Below are 17,866 nucleotides of genomic sequence, written 5' to 3' on the forward strand. Positions count from 1 at the left end.
ATAGTTACAAATTCTATAATGATTATTTTTCTGCTTATTAGCTATCTGGTTGCCTTGTTATTTCTTTTTTAAAAATTCTCATTTCTTTAATCGTTAAAAACTTTTTTTAAGCCTCAAGTTTACTTTATAAGTTTTCTTTTTGAGGGGAGGACTGCGTTTTCTTTCACAGTGGGGTCTCCAGCTGTGTATTGCATGCTATGATCTGGGAGGGCACCATACCACAGGTGCCTCAGATGATTCTGGTGCAAATGAAAGGCAGGGGGTGGCCTCTTTGACTGCATATTAAAATCACCTGGGAGCTTTTTAAAAATTCCATTGCCTGGCTTACACCCTAGACCAATTAAACCAAAAGCTATGGGAGTAGACCTAGGCCTCAGGATTTTTAGGTGATTATGTTGTGCAGGCATAGCTGAGAACCACTGCCAACCAAAATTTGAGTATCTTAGAATTCTAGCTTCCATGTGGAAAGCATTCCTTTTGCAAATAGACAAAGCAGATATTGGGCATTTAAGTCTAAAAGACTTTAAATAATAGCACTTATCAGCCTCATGACCAGTTTGTATTCATAGACAGTTATTCATACATGCCGTGTTTTAATTTTTATTGGAAGAGATAGAAAAGGAAATTTGGCATCATATAAGTGCTTTGAACGGTATGTAGGGAGATTTATTTTTGGACATAATAAACAGATATGCTTATAAGATATGTTCAAAACTTGGATCTCAAAAGACAGTATTAGACCAAGATTCCATTTTTCTGTGATATCATGACTAGTTTTTAGGAATTATATTAAACATTTGTGTGAATTTATTTTTAATAATGAGTTTTTTAAAAGTTATCTTTCCGTGGAAATAATAATATTGCCTATCTTGCTCGTAAGATTGTTGTGTGGATTAAATGAGATTTAGAAAGTACTTAGACCAGTGCTGAACACATGATAAATTAATCAGTAAATGTTAACTGCAACATTAATGCTGTTGTTTCACTGAGTACATTTTCTCAAGTCTTTCTGGTGTCTTGATGTCAGGAAAATAAAGATTCAAATGAAATAATTTTTATTTGAATCTTTCAACACCTTCAACTAAGATCATATATTATTAAAGTTCAGTTTATGTGATGAAGTATATCGGGCGGATGTGAATGAAGACTTGCTTACATTGACTTGGTGAGTGTGTGTGTTCAAGTTGATGGTTTGGAAGAGTAAATGATGGGGAATGGGTAAAAGTTGATTTTGCAACAAAAACAAGATGATAATTGCTGTGAAATAAAGGTTACAAAATAGAGCTCCATAACTCACTCATATTAAAAATGGTTAAATTAATGAGTTTGAAGTTAACTTTCTTCCCTCAAGCTGTTGATTGATACTAAGGGACCTAGGCAGTTGATGTAAAGCAGAGGACTTCTGATGCCAGAGGATTCTGTGTTCACCATTCACCCATGTTGTTTAAGGATTAGAAATGTTGTGGCATAGATACATTGTGGGGGGAGGTCAGACAGTCTGTTTTTAATAGGAATGCTAATGCAGCCTGGTTTAGTTTTAAGAAACTTGTTCATGAATGCCTGTAGAGCGTTTAATTCCCCACCAGTACATACAGAGGGTTTGGTTTTCATTGAAATATGTATTTTTATAAATACTGGCCTCTTTAGTTTGCAGCATTACAGCTTCAGAGTCTTGTGCTTTTAATTCTTAGTTTGAAGTTTACCCAGGGGACTTGATAGTGCTCAGCGCTGGTTATATCAGCCTTCGGTCTCCTTTGAGCATGTATGTAGTACTCTGCGGTCTGTCAGTACTTTTACGTTATTTTGCATATACTTTACAGCACTAATATGAGATATATCTGCTTACAAATGATGAAAGTGAAAATCAGAAGTTAGATGAATTGTTCAGGGCCATACAACCATTAATTATTATTATTATGCATTTATATAGTTTTTTCCTTCATAGGAACTCAAGGCACTTGAAAATCTCCTAGTGGTTTTAGATATAAAATATTAAAGACAATTAAAGCATCACTAGCTATGCATTTGCCTCTCCCTGTAAGTTGCCCTTGAAGCACTGTGACTTTGCTGGAGTTTTGACATTAATGGTACAGGTGATGGAAGCCTCAGGTCATATTAATTCCAGCACAGAAGAGAGTACTGTCATGTGTGCGTCTTTAGACATTTGCTTGTTGAATGTGAATGTCTGGATACAGCTCTCAGTTGTTCAGTGATCATGAGTTTGATCATATTTGTGGTGCTTGTGATGTGAGTGATGATAGTCTCAAAAAGCCATTGTTGCCAACACTGTGGAAGATGGATTTACTGTTTCCCGAAGTGCTTATATTGGGAGATCTTGCCAGGCTTTGATTGCCTTTATTACTTGATGAGAATAAGTTCTCAGTCATGTAGTATTCCTGAAGGTCACGTGCCCAGATCCAGCTTGTTTTTCAGCTCCTTATCTGCTCAGTGGCTGTATTTTTCTAGGAGTGTGGGTGACAGTAGGTGCCTAAAGCAGCTCGTTTCTAGGTCCTCAGAAGTAACACACGTTTACTCCAGATAAGCAAGTGGACGTTTATGCCTACTTTGTGAAAGCAATTTTTGCTAAAAAATGTGTTGCCCATAGAGCAGGCAATCACGTGTGCTTGCTACCTAGTTGCAGTGTTTCCACTTGTTTGTTTATTCTGACAGTTTACAGATGCATTGGTTTTATTTGCTCACTCATGAGTTAGCAATGATCTTTGCTGCACCATTTTCATCTAATTACAGGCAGTGCTTCATTCTTCATGGCGTAAGAGTGTGGTAGCTTGAACTGGTGAAGGACGTAGATATTCCACATTTTGTCAGCCATGTAAGGAAAATCAGGGTTTGACCATGTTGTGTTGCCTGTGTCACTTTACAAATGAATTAATACTTCACAGAGTGAAATTCTATATATGTGGGATTACATTGGACTCATTTATGGAACTCTGAATGACTTCTTATCAGTGATAGTGTTAGTCGCTTAGTTGTGTCCGACTCTTTGTGACCCTATGAACTGCAGCCCGCAGGCTCCTCTGTCTGGGGATTCTCTAGGCAAGAATACTGGAATGGGTTGCCATGCCCTCCTCCCGGGGATCTTCCCAACCCAGAGATCAAACCCAGGTCTCTCAGATTGCAGGCAGATTCTTTACCATCTGAGCCACCAGGGAAGCCCAAGAGTATTGGAATGGGTAACCTGTCCCTTCTCCAGGGGGTCTTCCCAACCCAGGAATCAGACCGGGATCTCTTGCATTGTAGGCGGATTCTTAGCAGGTCAGCTACCAGGGAAGCAGTAGGTGCTTAGAAAATACACGATGGGGTTCCTGCCTCTTTTCCAGTAGAATCAAGGTTACTGTGGTAGGAAATTACAGCATGTGTTACTCTTATCACAACCTTTATCACACAAACTCATTTAAAATAATAAATCACTTTGATGTATGATAACATTTAGACCATTCTTTAAATTCATCTGCCCTTCACTTAGGTCACTGACTCATTTCCTAACCCACCTCCCATCTTTTCATCTCTTCTCTTTTCCGTTATGTCTGATCTTTTCCTACTTTTTCTCAAAACATTTCTATAATCACTCGTCCATTTACATGGTTTTTGAGGGGCTTGCCTCGTAGCTCTCTGTTTTTACTGTAGTAGTGGACTCCTTGCTCAACAGGTGCAGACCCCAGATACGTGTGCGTGTGTAACATGCATAGTGGCAGGTGCCCTTGCCCCCAGGAGGGTCCAGGGTGGGAGGGCAGGTAACGAGGGCGTGGGCAGTGGCTGGCCAGGAACACATGAATGTAAGTGCTCACTGGCTCTCCAGGAAGGGGTCTGTTACAGTGAAAGCACCGCTATTGGTAACCACCATGTCACTCTGAAAAGTCTTGTGGGAGGAAGTATGGTCCTATGGAAGGAAGTTCTGAGAAGAACCACGAGCTCTGAGTCCTCTTGGCCTCACCCCCACCAGATTGAAATACTGAACGGGTTCTCCCAGCTTTTCTTCTGTCCCAGCCTCAGTTTTTTCTGCCTACATAGTGAAATTTAACTAAGATCCTCTGGTTTTATAAATATTGTGGTGTAGCACATAGGTTTCTTTAGGGTCATAGAAGATACATTCTGTCTTTTTCCTTTTAGTTACCACTAGTAACAAATACTCTATTTCTGGCTACTATTAAGGAATATAATAGTAATTTGTAAGTGTCGACATTTGCCTGATGATTTCAGTGGCCTTAATCAAAGAAGTTCAGTAAGATTAACCGTGTGTTGCAGTGTCATGTTTGTGTGTACAGTTCTTTGTTTGACGCATGTGCAGTACCAAACATTTAAACTTTTTAAGCTGTGCATTCTAACTTTCTATAATAAATACTTTTTTGAAATATGGTTTCCTATGAGGAAGGGAGGGAACAGAAGAGAAGGAACAGTAATTTTTAAAAAATTGTTTATATTTGATTGCACTGTGCCTTCATTGCGGTGCATGGACCTTTTCCAGTTGCAGCGAGCAGGGCTATCTGTAGTTGTCATGCACTGGCTTCTCATGGTCATGGCTGCTCGTTGCAGAGCACAGGCTGTAGGCACGTGGGCTTTAGTGGTTGCAGCAGACGGACTCAGCAGTTGTGGCCTGTGGGCCCTAGAGCATGGACTCAGCAGTTGTGGCCTGTGGGCCCTAGAGCACGGACTCAGCAGTTGTGGCACAGGGGCTTAGTTGCTCTGCAGCATGTGGGATCTTCCCCAACCAGGGATCGAACCTGTGTCCCCTGCATTGGCAGGTGGATTCTTAGCCACTGTACCACCAGGGAAGTCCCATATAATAAACATTTATGACTTTTGTAATAAGGGGGGAAAACCCAACAGCAGTCCTTGAGCACGCGTCTCCTTTGCTGTAACCATGAATTTAATTGGCTTCTCTTAGATGCTGCTGAAAGCATTTAGAGGTTATCTTTGGATGTTTGAGTTGGGGTGCAAAGAATTGGTCCTTGGTTTTTGTCTCTGAAGACTTTTCTTCTCTTTTCCCTTAAAACAGCTTTAAGTCTATAACTGGCCTCCATTCAGTTAGACTGTTAGTAAGTTATCAGTTCAATGCATCTAGCTGATTTGTCTTCCTGTTTTTAAATTAGAGGTGAGAAGTTGTAGCCTAGCATATCTAGGCACTTCAGAAATATAATGTGTAATGTATGCACTCATGCCCTTTGAAGTAAACCTAATTTTTAAAAGATATTTTAGCCATGCTGAATTAAAAGAAAGCCTTATCCTAAGCTTATGAATTACTCTTGTATGTCCTGTAATATTTTGGTTTTGTTTATAAATGTAAAGAAAGAGACTTGTGAGACCTGATATGGAATATGTCAAAGTCAGAGCTCAGCACACTTTGTGAAGTTGTTTTCTGTTCACAGATAACCAAAATAATGCACTGTCTGAAGCCCAGGATGCTGTCAGGTAACAAAGTGAAGCATTTGGTGGTACCAGGAGAAAGAAGCTGGCAGCACGTGGTTAGGAAGTTTACTCATTGCCTTGTAAAATGATACTCTTTAACAGGAAGGTGGTTGTTGTTGTTCGTTGGTCTTAGTCTGTAGACCTTTGGTCCTTTGCATCCTTACTGTAGGCATTGTCAGAAGAGTCGGGCGAGAGACGCCCGCCTGGAGCGTAGGCTCCGGAGATTCAGTGCTTTCCCCAGTGCGGCCTGCTCAAACACAGGTGCTTCTTTTGTTGGTTGAATACTGTCTGATTTTCATTCCTCTGTAATTTACCTGCATGGGGATAAAGAAAGCTCCTACTTATTAAATAAGCCTGAAAACAAGATGAATGCATTGGGTTCTTGGGTAGAACGTATTGGATAGCTCCCTTTATAATGAGCATTTAAAAATCTGCTCTCCTAAAACTGGAAAATGCATTCTCTCCCGTATGGAAAGCAACGTAGTACTGAAGTATTCCTCCTTAATTTTGGTCCGAACGAACAAAAGTGTCTGTGTTTATTCCTGCCTAATGCATCACAAATCTGCTGACATGCTAACCTTGGAGTCTTGGCTGGCGTTAATCAGGCCTGTGCACCGGCAGGAGAGAGGCACCTAATGTGCTCCATCAGTGCAGTTTGCATATGGAAGTTCTCACAGGGGAGCTGCCCTGTGCCAGCTGAGGGTTACCTGCCCACTGCAGTTATTGTATGTAATTATCGAACCAATCTGTTCAGCCCAGCAGGGTTTAGATGGTAATCATGAAGCAACACTTTGGAAAAGAAAGATGTGAGGCACTATCCCCTTCTCTCATCACTTACATGAAGTTACAGCCACTCTTCCAGCTATTTTTGAGAAGCAATACCTCCATATACAAATCTGCTAAATGAATGCCTTTGAAAGTTTCATAAGGTTTAGTCAGGATATTATTTTTATATTTGCAGTGCATTTTCTTCAGGACCATGGTGTGTATGTCTGCGTTCTCATCTTTCCATAGCCACCCTCAGCGTGTTTTGGAACAGTGGGATTAATTGTGGTATATAGATAACAACAGTTCTGACCATTTGGTGATTTTAAGATGATGTCATTTGAATAGAGTTGTGCTTTCCCTGTAGTTGTCTATGGAACAGAACCCATGCTTGCCATTAGGAAAAAGAACCATGTCCTGTCAGCAGGCATTCTTATACTCTTTCATAGCTGTACACAGTATGGCCTGAAGCTGGGAAAATTATTTTTTCAACAAAGTTTAACTTAAAACTAATTGTTAGGAAAATATAAACAAGGACCTTCTGATGTACTGTAATCTCTGAGATTTGGGAGGTATCAGATGATTTCCTAAATGCTACAAACTTACTTTAGGAAGCCGAGAGAAGCTCTGAGTTCTGATGTGGATTTCAACTCATTTAAATTTGAGACTACATGGGATAAAGCTGTATGGAAAATACAAAGTTTTCGGTTCATTACTAATGTCCTTCTATAGGTATACCCACATAGAGAGATGTTACGAAGTTTAGGGAGGAGATATATATATATATATATATATATATAAACACACATATATATATGTAGAAGGAGATTGGAGAAGGAAATGGCAACCCACCCCAGTATTCTTGCCTGGAAAATCCCATGGGCAGAGGAGCCTGTGGGCTACAGTTCCTGAAGTCACAAAAGAGTCAGACACAACTTAGCGACTAAATAATAACAAATGTATATAATTATGACTGATTCGTGTTGATGTACAACAGAGACCACCACAACATTGTAATTTTCCTCCATTAAAAAAAAATAACCGAATCACTTTCTGTATACTTGAAACTAACACAATATTGTAACTTAACTGTATTTCAATAAAAAATAAAATTAAGAAAGTAACAAGAAAAAAAGAATTTTAAAATGTTTTACACAGTATTGAACTAGTTAGAAACTATAGTTGTGATAGAAAGTAAGAAAAATAAGTTATATGAACATTTGGAAAGAATTGGTTGTGATAGAATGTAGGCATTAGCTCCTAAGTATTAATAACACTTGACTAGAAAAGTACATAGAAAACAGGAAAGGCCTGAGAGAGTATTAGAAAATCCATTCTGTTTCTGAGATTTTAGGAGCACTGTATACTTTTAAGACTCTTCCTTTACAGTAAGGTTTATGGCCTTCTTAAACTTAAAAAAAAAACCAAACAAACCCATTTATTGGAAGTTTGTCATTGTTGATTAATGAATGCAATTTTCCAACCAACTTAGGGTATAACCATTGACTCAATGCATGGGCCAGGTATATATTTTCCTATTAAATGGATTTACCACCACTCCTCCCACGTTGTGTAAATGGCAAAAGTATCACTGGCTTGAGCAAGCCGTGGTGTTAAATTTGTAAAACACTTTGCTTCCAAAAAGGGTTTCTGTATAGTCAGTCCGGGTGCTAAAACATGACTTTCAATGATAAATTATATGAAGCATAAAAAGGTGGATATAGCAAATGTACCCACTGCTAGGCTAACTATATAGATAAAGTTTCTCTTAACCGGATTTTCTCTCATCCCTGACCCCTTCCTTAGGTGACTCCCAACCTTGAAGCTGTGTGTATTCTGTATGTTTTGGCACACTCAATCCTGTATAGATAGATTCGTGCTAATATCTGGTAAGCTTGTATATTTACTCAACCATCATGCCACATTTCTTTTTCTTTCTTTTAATTTTTATATGTAAGAAGAGAAAGAAAGAAGCTGAGGAAAGCGTAGAATCTAGTGTTGAAGACATGGAATGCTCGGATAAACAGACAGAAGAGGCCACACAAACCCGTAAGTTGAATGGTCTATTGGTTCTTATATAATAAACGCAAATTTCATTTCTTCCCAGTGAATTAAGGGTTAACTGTTTGGGTCGTAACATGCTCATTGTGTAATTAAAAAAGTAAGAGAATGTCTTAGACACCATCCATCACGTTGTTCTTGTTCACGCATTGTGTTACATACTCTCAACATGTTTCCAGGAATCTGAAGTTGGGACCAGGAGTTGGTCTCTTTTTGCAGATATGGAGCCCAAGACACAGAGCATTTACATGACAGAATGTTGTGAAAGGGTTAGATGTGCAGACCAGAACACACTTCTCTGGCTGCTCTCTGGCCAGCTTCCCACACTTAGCTACAGAACTCTGGGCTTGAAGGAGCATGTCAGGTCAGGTGGTTAGTACATGGCCTCCCACAGGGTCTGCCAACTCTTCTGTCACCAAGTTGGGCTGCACGGAATTAAAGCCTCAAATCATCACTTTTCCAAGCTCTTGAAACAGGAAGCAAAGTATAAAGTCATTTCTTCAGTGACTCCTACACTGGTTCTGAGAACACTTCAAGCGTGGCTTCCAGAAGTGACCTTAGCAAGGCAGCACCTGCAAAGGGCAAGACGAGGTTGGACTTTGGTCTGGTTAGTGAATGGCCAGCCTGTGGTGTGTAGGCACACCTGTGGGGCTTAGAAAACGGGCGGAGTGTTCCAGGGTTCATGAGAGATGGCTTACTTGCCTCGGTGAGGAGAGATTCAGAGCTGGCTACAGTACCATTATTCACCCCCCAACCCCCCCCCCACCCCCTACCCAAATCTCTCTCCTCTCTGTCTGCCTTTTATTTATTAGTTTGTTGGCCCTGAAATGTTTCTGATTTCTGAAAGAAAAGGCTAATTTTGGGGAAAAATTTCATCAGACTGTCAGTGCCCTGTAGACCAGGCCCGTGCTGTATTTTTCCTTCCCTTTGACAAGCAGCACTGGTGCATGTTTGTGGAAAGCAAAAATTGACTTTTGAGAGAGAATCACCTTCACCCTGATTTTACGATCATTTTCTTCATTGTATATTATGGATAGTTCGTCCTTAGGTTTATCTGAATTTACCCAAGAGAATCCTTGGGACATCTGAAGAGGGAGTGTATAACATCACTCTGGAAGCTAAAGGCTTTGAAACAGTGCCTCTCACTTTTCTGCTGCCATCTTCCGTTCCCTCCTGTTTTTGTTTCCCCTGCATCTCCTCCCCTGTCTTGTTCATTTTGTTATTAGAAAGTGAGGAGTCCCGGGGAGCAATACATGGAAGTATGTCTCAGCCAGAGGCTAGTGGCAACAGCTATGATGGTGACTGGGAGCCAAATTAAGGAGTATTTATAATGATCGAACAATATTTTTACCTAAAGAAACCCCTTACATTTAAAACATGCAATTTTAGTTTAGGAGAGGGCCTACGTTGTTATAGTAAGGTTGATACCCATGTAGACCGAAGCCAGTTCCCAGCTGTGCCTGGGGAAGCCTCCTGCCTCCCTTCATGCCTGAGGGTCGTTTGTTCCCTGAACTTTGCTTAATGAGCATCTGAGATATTTGTTTTGGTGCTGATTTTCAGTTTGACTATAATTATGAAAAGTGTTTTTTATGCCTAAAATTTTAATTTAAGATCCTTATACTGATGGTTTTTTACTGTAAGAAAATATATTAGTACCTTTGTTTTATTTATTAATGACAAAAGAAGAGAATAGACTCCATCACTAATTTAACAATCCAGATTTTTTTGATGTTAAAAAATGAAGATAATAGATTCTCTTTTATTCATATAAACTCTGAATTGCTTTAATTAAATGCTGTTATTTTCCCATTGTAATTCTTTTTCTCCATTAAAATATAAGGCTGGTTAAGGTATTTTGCTATCTAAATATTCATAAATGACAGAAATTTTACCTGAGATAGTAAAATGTTATTGCTTCTTGCAAAGAAAAAAACCATCCAGGGGTTCATGAAAATGTATGTATTTGTATTCATCAATTTAAAGTAACTTGAAGGAGAAGGCACATTATTACATTTGAATTTTTTAAAGAAATGCATAATACGATTCAGTGAATTCTGTGTTTCTAGAGCTTTAAGATTTTGTGTCAGAAACATGTTTCAAGAATGGTTACCTCTAACAGCTGCTTTAGAAATGTCAGTTTCTTCATTAACAATTTTATTTTCAAACACAATTTATGGTTTACAATATGGTAAGAGATTTTTCTCACTGTGTGATCTTTCAGAATGCTGTGCCTAGCAAAATGGGAGCAACTTCCCTTTAATATCTATTTAGACCATTTTAAAAATGTGTATAATTTTCTTGATACACCTAAACTCATTTTGACTAGCTGGGGGTCTATTGTGTAAGAACACTTTCTGAAAGCTTTCAAAATGTGTATTGTGTAGGTTTTCTTGAAGAAAGAGAGGGGGTGACAGGGTGGTTTTCAGGAAGAAGAGAGGCCTCTAATCCTTTTATTTTTATGCAAGGCATAATTTTTACCAATTGAGGAAATTTGGTAATTTGCTGCAAGTAATTTTTCCCCCCACAAAATGATAAACCTTTATAAAAAAACCACATGTATTCTGGCATTTCAAAACCATGCCAATATTTCAGAATTGCACTAAAAATTAGTTAATATAGCCATGATATTTATGGCTAGTGTACTTTGTCCCTGCTGTTCATACAATAGACAGTACTCAACAGCCTACTCTTGGTGATGGTATTTTTGAAGTACCTTGGATTTTGGACTATTCCTGAGGGTTCTTTGAGGAAAGCATGACATGTTTACCCCTTAAAGAGCTATGGTCTAGTAAAGGAAGAGAGATTTCTAAGGCACCCTGCAAAGAAATTTCCCACTTTTTTTTTTTTCCTTCTGCATCATAGAAGAATATCCCAATCTTGTATATTTTAGTTTTCAAATATTGAATTTTACACATTAGTCTTATGATTGGGCCTTTTACCCATAGTAAAATATTAAGAAAATGAGTATATATTTTAAAGGGATTGGAGGAGAAATAGGTTTTTTCTTGAAACAGTCAGAATTGATTATTAGAAGCCATTTTGAATTGATACCTGTAACAAGGTGTCTACGTTGCATAATACTTAGAATATAATAAATTCTAGGTGGTGATGGCATTTTTAGTTGCAGTGGAAAACTTTAAATCTAGATTGAATGGGGATAAGTAGCAGTGTGGTATTTAATCTAAGAGTAGAATGTCAAATTAGGACATTAATGAGAAAGTAGTTATAACTGTTAACTTTAGTGTCCTTTGTAACGTGGCAGTAGATTCAGATTTTATTGAAAGGGAGATGTATTCCCTTTGACCTTGATTTTGTGTTATTCTGTTATGCCAGTTTCAGACAATCACAGCGGTCTCAGTTTTCTATGCAAAATTAATTTCAAAGTTATTATAGTAAAAACCTAAAAGTCTGCCATGGGGTATTTTTAAAAGAAGGCCATATCACAAAAATTGAAGAAAAACTCTTAAGCCCACCATAGTATTAGGCTGAGCACTATGAGTGGTGGTGAAAAAAAGGCATTTATATAAGATTAAAGTTTGCATGAATTGAAATGTATGGCACCTGAATAGAAACTAGAACCTGGAGAAATAAAAAAAACAAAACACTGATCTTCCGATTAAGTACCTAAATAAACCTATAATCAGAAAGCCTTTAGAAACTGTGTGTGATTAGACATGTGTGGTAGATATTTTGTCCTAGATTCAAAGGATGTTTTGTTCACTTCAGAAAAGAAGTATTGATCTCTTTGTTGTTCAGTGCGCTCATTGATCACTTGCGGGCTCCTCGCTGCCCTCACCCTGGTTCCGCTGCTCTCTCCTGGCGGAAGGAAGCCCGAGGCCTGGAAGGCACACTCCACTTGCCAGCACAGGCGGCTGTGATTGGGCCGGGCTCGTCCTTCTGCCTCTGCTATGCTCGAGGTGGAGGTGGCCTGGGGTGTGGGGGGACAGAGTCTCCTTGGGGAGGCGGATCCGCATGCCCCAGATAAAGAAGCGCTGGTTTCTCCCAGCCCAGGAGCTGTCCGAAGGCACGTAGGCCAATGTCAGATGTGACGCTTTTCTAGAAGGCGACTTGGTTGGGATCTACTTAATTCCTAGTGGACAAGACTTAGCATTTCGGAATAGCCCACTGCTCTCCTGCCTGAAGAGTAGAGGGAGCAGGCTTTAAAAAGCAACGCTTCTAGGCACAATTCCTGGCTTTTCATAATAGCGTAACTCAGTGCTTTCCCCCAAGGAACACCTACCTCGTTGGCTATGATTTATATTAGAAGTTAATGTTTTAAATTGCACAGTAAAAATTTAGGGGAGAAATAGTTCATGACCAGTGTAAATGGGGTATATTTTACCAGTGGATGCATTCTCATATAACCTCCAAGTAGAAGGTAGACTTTGTTAGCATGTCTTTTGACACACTAAAAAAAATGACACAATTTCCTAAGATTTTCAGGGTATTAACAGTTATAAATTGGTGTCTGAATTTCATCTCCACTGACTACTCCACAAAATCGCAGTTAGATTTTGAATATTAGTAACTGTATATGGAAATGCTTATGTATCTGTTATTTTGCTTTTGTAAAGTAATGATTAATGATTTAAATCTCTTTGTTTTCTCTTCAAGGTTCAAAAACCAGAAAGAGAGTGCAGAAGTAAATATTGTGAACTGGTTTTCTTTTCTTCCTTTCATTTGGCTTTCCTCCTTTCCAGTTGACCTTTTCCTCCTTTTCTGTATTAAGTGTTTTATTTTCATGTGAGTCTTGTGGAAGTGGGGGTAACAATGAAGTACCTATGTGTTTGAAAAGCAGACTTTTTTAAATTAAATAAATACTTTATACAATTTATCAAAGCCTAATTTATAAAATGTACCAACTTTAAGGTTATATACCCTTTAAGCTGTCCCACACAGTGTGTTTGCACTTTTTAATTGTTGTATGTTTTCCAGAGTATAAATGTCTGACAAAAGCCTTACTTTTAAGGAAGTACACAACTTAAAATAAAGGTCCTTTTTTGCGTGATACAATTACACAATTTGTTGTAACCATAAGATTTTAGTTTGTATTGATTTTGTTCAGTTTCACAAGCATTTATTAATCACCTGCTGTATGAAATGAGAGGTACAAAAAGAAGGGAAAGGATTATGGAAGAAAACATAGAATAGTAAGTATATCCGTGAGAAATGAAATATGTATTTGAAAGATTACATGAGAATTAGTTAAGTGTGCAAGCTGTATGATAAGAAAACAGTTATCACAAGGTGGCATGATCAAAGATTTTATAGACTGGCTTCCTTTAAGGAAATACTGTCAAATATATACATGTGACTTATTGTTCATTTACAGGAGATTATTTTTCTTACAAGTTTTTTATTTTTTATAGCATATACTTGTACAGAAAACCAAACACTTCAGAGTGTAAGTGATTAGAAATTTTAAAATGAGGACTTTCTGTAGTTGCATTAGGAATAAAGCTTGGAATTTAAACAATTTCAAGATTTGCTTCATTAGAGAAATTGGAATCGGATGGGATTTTCTAAGGGTGGTATGCCTCACAACTTGTAACCTATACAGTGTTTTTAGATGGTCTTTTATTTAAATATTTAAGCATTTATTTAATATGTATTCAGAATATAAATAGCATTAAACTGGCAATTTCTCTTGCTTAGGACAAGGCTAAAGTAGGTATTAGAGTTTTTTCAAAAAGCAAGTTGATTTGAAGGAAATATTCACTAAATAATAGTACAGGTGGATGTAGACATACCGGAAATTGTCAGGGTTGTGCCAGGTTTGAGCCACTCCGAACCAACACACAGACTTTACCCTTTGCTCTCCAGTGTGGGTATTTAGTTGTCACACAAAGCGTTTATCACTGTGGTGGTTGGATATTGAAATATGCAAAGCAGATCTGCAACTTTCTTTTAAAGGTTAATCTTTTAAACGCCTCCTGAAGTTCTTGGGCTCTGTGTCTTTACAGAATAGAGAACTAGATTTGGGGCAGAACCTCCTCCAGTTTTCTGTAGATTGCTGGATTTTAGTACTCATCAGTGCTATGGACTCAAGTTTATTTGTAACACCTAAAATCGACTCTCGAGTTCTGTTTCAAACACATTGACGCTTAAAATAGGATAAAATGTGTGTGGCGTGTTTTTGTGTATATGCCTTCGCCTTTTTATTTTTCAAAACACAAAAACATAGCAAAAACCTGTTGGTTAAATATTAAGAAAACAAATATTTCCTCACATATTGTTTTTAACAAGTGCTGGCATTTTCTCGAATGTTACTCTATTGGCAGGGCTGCAGAAATGAAAACCCAGTAGCCGCAGTAGCCAGTTTGATTCCTCAGCTGCATCCCCTCGTTCTGCTGTTCTTCTGTTCCCTACCTCTCTCTGAATTTTCTTACCCCATATATTTTTCTAAAAAGTGGTCAAATAACCTCCTTGTCATTCGGAGTTAGGCTTTTGATCCTTGACTTTTTCAATTCCATACTTGTTGTTTTCAGTCTTGTGTTGCTTTCCAGTCCCTGCATCCAGTGGGTTTGCCTTTCTTCCTTCTCCCTTTACCATGCAGCGTCCACGTGGGACGTTCCTGTCCACGTGACCTGCCTTCCGCTCTGTGTTCTTCGGTCCTTAGTGATGAGCAAGGGTTGCAGCTCTGTTGAGGACCCACACCTGTGCCAGGCACTTGCCTTCAGACAATAGGAGCTACAGGTGCTCTGTATTTTCTAGAAAACAACTGATAAATCTTAGATAACCATCGAAGCCCTGGTGTAAAGTAGCTCCTAGGTGTTCTTCAATAATGATCTTTAAGACAAATCAAACGCTAATAGGCCAGGGCAGCAACTCCCCCCCAGCCCCGCCCCACCCCCTCCCCCGCCCCAGTTACTTCTTTAATTTCTAACTTAAATGTGCATATCAAGAGCTTAAGTTGCATAGCAGTAAATAATTGGTGGAAATATAAACACCTCATTGTATTTGTGTGTGGTATGCTTATTTATCCTTTAAAATTCTATTTTTAGTGCTCTATTTTCTTCTCATCATCATAGTGCGTTAGTAATACATGATCACTGTAGAAAATGTAGAATATACAGAAAACTGTCTAGCCATATTACTACCACACACAGGCAACCCGCTGTTAATATTTTGACACATGTTTTCTATGCATTTTTATCTTTAAACATCATACTTCACATGTCTTTATATTCTGCTTTGTAAAGTGAACATTAAATACTTAATGTTATTACAGATACTTTGTAAATATAGTTTTTGTGCTTCAATAATACTTTTTTCTTATGAATTTGTTATAACCATTTCCCTCATATTGGACGTTGTTTTCAATATTAGGATATTATAAACAATATTCTTGGATAAAATTGGGCAGAAGTCTTTGTCCACATGTACAAGTGTCTCTGTGGTGGTGGTGGTGGTGGTTTAGTTGCTAAGTCGTGTCTGACTCTTGTGACCCCAGGGACTGTAGCCCACCAGGCTTCTCTATCCAGGGGATTCTCCTGGCAAGAATACTGGAGTGGGTTGCCATTACCTTCTCCAGGGGATCTTCCCCACCCAGGAACTGAAGTTGGGTCTCCTGCACTGCAGGCAGATTCTTTCCCAGTTGAGCCACCAGGGAAGCCCTGAAGTACTAACACACATTTCAGAGTCTGGCTGGTTTGCAAGTATTTCCTTAGATTTTCAAAAGGGAACTTTTGGGTGAAAGACTATGAAAATGGAAGGTTATTGGTGCATGTTATCAACTTGCTTTGCAAAAGGACACCAGTTAACACTGTACCCAATAAATCAGTGCTCAGCTTAACGTTTTTGTCATCCTTATACTAATTTTTTATACTTTACTACTAATTTTTACACTTTAAGGTAATTTTTTTTAATTGCTAGTGAACCTGAGCAATTTTTTATTTGTAAACTAATCATTCTATTTACTTTTTGAATGTGTGTGTTTGCACTGTTTGTATAGTAATGATCTTTTGTCGTGTTTGTTGCTGACTCTTCCCTTTTTTTTTTTGAAGACTTAATTTTTGTGGCTTTCATCTATTGATCTTTTTCATCATAATTTCTGCCACTGTTTTAAAATATTTCACATCCTGATATCAAATGTTTACCAGGGCTTGCTTTTTTTTAATGCTTCAGAATTTTTAATCCATATGAAATTCAGTGTGGTATATGTATACCCTGGGAGAAGGAAATGGCAGTCCACTCCAGTATTCTTGCCTGGAAAATCCCATGGATGGAGGAGCCTGGTAGGCTACAGTCCATGGGGTCGCAGAGTCGGACACGACTGAGCGACTTCACTTTCATTTTGCTATGTATACCGTGAGATAAGGATCACAATGGATTTTTTTCCAAATAGCTAACCAGTAGTTTCACTACCATTTGTTAAATTCTCTTCCCCACCCGCTTCCCACTCTGGTCTGTTTTGCCTGTTTTATTACATGTTAAGTTCTTATACCAGGATCTGACTGTCAGTTCAATTTCATTGATCTGTCTTGTCTGTTCTTATGCCAGCACCACACTGATTTAATTAGTGCCGTTTTACTTATTAATTCTTATTTACTGCCCAAACCACATTAACAGAAATCAAAATGAGAAAAAAATTCATTTATGATCTCACCACTGCCACAACAATCAAACTCTTATCCTTTGGTTGTATTATTTTTCTGTTTCATGTAATTTTTCCAGTTGTACTAGTTGCACTGTTAAAGTTTTGCATATGTGTCTTCTGAAGTTCCACAGTTTATTCTATATACCCATCACTCATTAAGCTCTACAGATATAAAAAATGCAAGACACACTGAAGAATTAACATTAGAAAGGGGTTCTTTAGGTAAATACAGCCACACTCACTGTATTAGCGATTCTGTGTAATATATTGTTGCCCAGATGGTTTAGGCAACTCATACCACTTGGTTGTTATTTTACAAATAAAATATTGTTTCCACTGTACTAAGGCTGTGTTATTCATATATTGGTGAGCTTTTTCTTATTATAGCAGTAGCATTTTGCAGCTGATGAGTAGTAGTCCTGAATTTCTGTAGTCTTGACTTGTCATGAAATTACCTGTAAAATTTCTCCATTGAGCAAAGTACAGATTTATTTGTGAATTGCAAAAGCCTCTTTAGAAAAACCCTCTTGTTGTCTTGGTTAGGTCCACCATTTGTCAGGGGTCTGAGTTATCAGTGGAAATAAGATAATCTTTGTGGTTGGAGTACAGAGGCAGGAAGGAATTTTAAAGGCTTGAATCCAGCCTTGGGTGGGGGCGGGGAGGAGGTGGGACAGTAGTCTGAAATCTTTCCATGTTTCTGTAGGTTTTTCTGCTTCTGGTGTCTTAGAAGCAAGTGGTCACGATTTAGAGATGTGATTGCAGTTATGTAAATGAGCACGTTATAACACTTGGGCCTCAGTTTGTTTAATAACTAAAAAGTTGCTGCATTTTACATTTTTTCTAACCTTAACACAAAAATCATAATACAGAAGTTCATGGCGCACCTTCTCGGTATTCTCAGATGTGAGAGATGTCTCAAGCTTTCCTCATACGGGTTGGATATGTACTTAAAATTCATAGTGAAGCAACTGAAGGGTCTGCTAACCCTGAACACTGTGACGTTCTAGGGCTGTATAT

The 17,866-nt window shown here is 38.3% G+C and overlaps 1 protein-coding gene across 9 annotated transcripts in view; it reads left to right on the plus strand.

Annotated features, from left to right (window-relative positions):
* The window catches only part of VRK1 (VRK serine/threonine kinase 1), an 80,489-nt gene extending 67,218 nt beyond the window's left edge, over window positions 1-13,271 (plus strand). For 8 of the 9 annotated variants that reach the window (XR_003507362.1, XM_027521073.1, XM_027521077.1 and 5 more), the window contains 2 exons: window positions 8,148-8,238; window positions 12,865-13,271. Coding sequence is in view for 8 of the 9 variants with exons in the window: in XM_027521073.1 (XP_027376874.1) it covers window positions 8,148-8,238; window positions 12,865-12,896 (123 nt within the window). In the remaining variant the exon portion in view is untranslated. The remainder of the gene's footprint in view (window positions 1-8,147; window positions 8,239-12,864) is intronic. The other variant, XM_027521074.1, reaches the window with a different exon arrangement.
* Window positions 13,272-17,866: the final 4,595 nt, after the last annotated feature.

The sequence above is a fragment of the Bos indicus x Bos taurus genome, chromosome 21 (assembly GCF_003369695.1).
Source record: "Bos indicus x Bos taurus breed Angus x Brahman F1 hybrid chromosome 21, Bos_hybrid_MaternalHap_v2.0, whole genome shotgun sequence".
NCBI classification, from domain to species: Eukaryota; Metazoa; Chordata; class Mammalia; order Artiodactyla; family Bovidae; genus Bos; species Bos indicus x Bos taurus.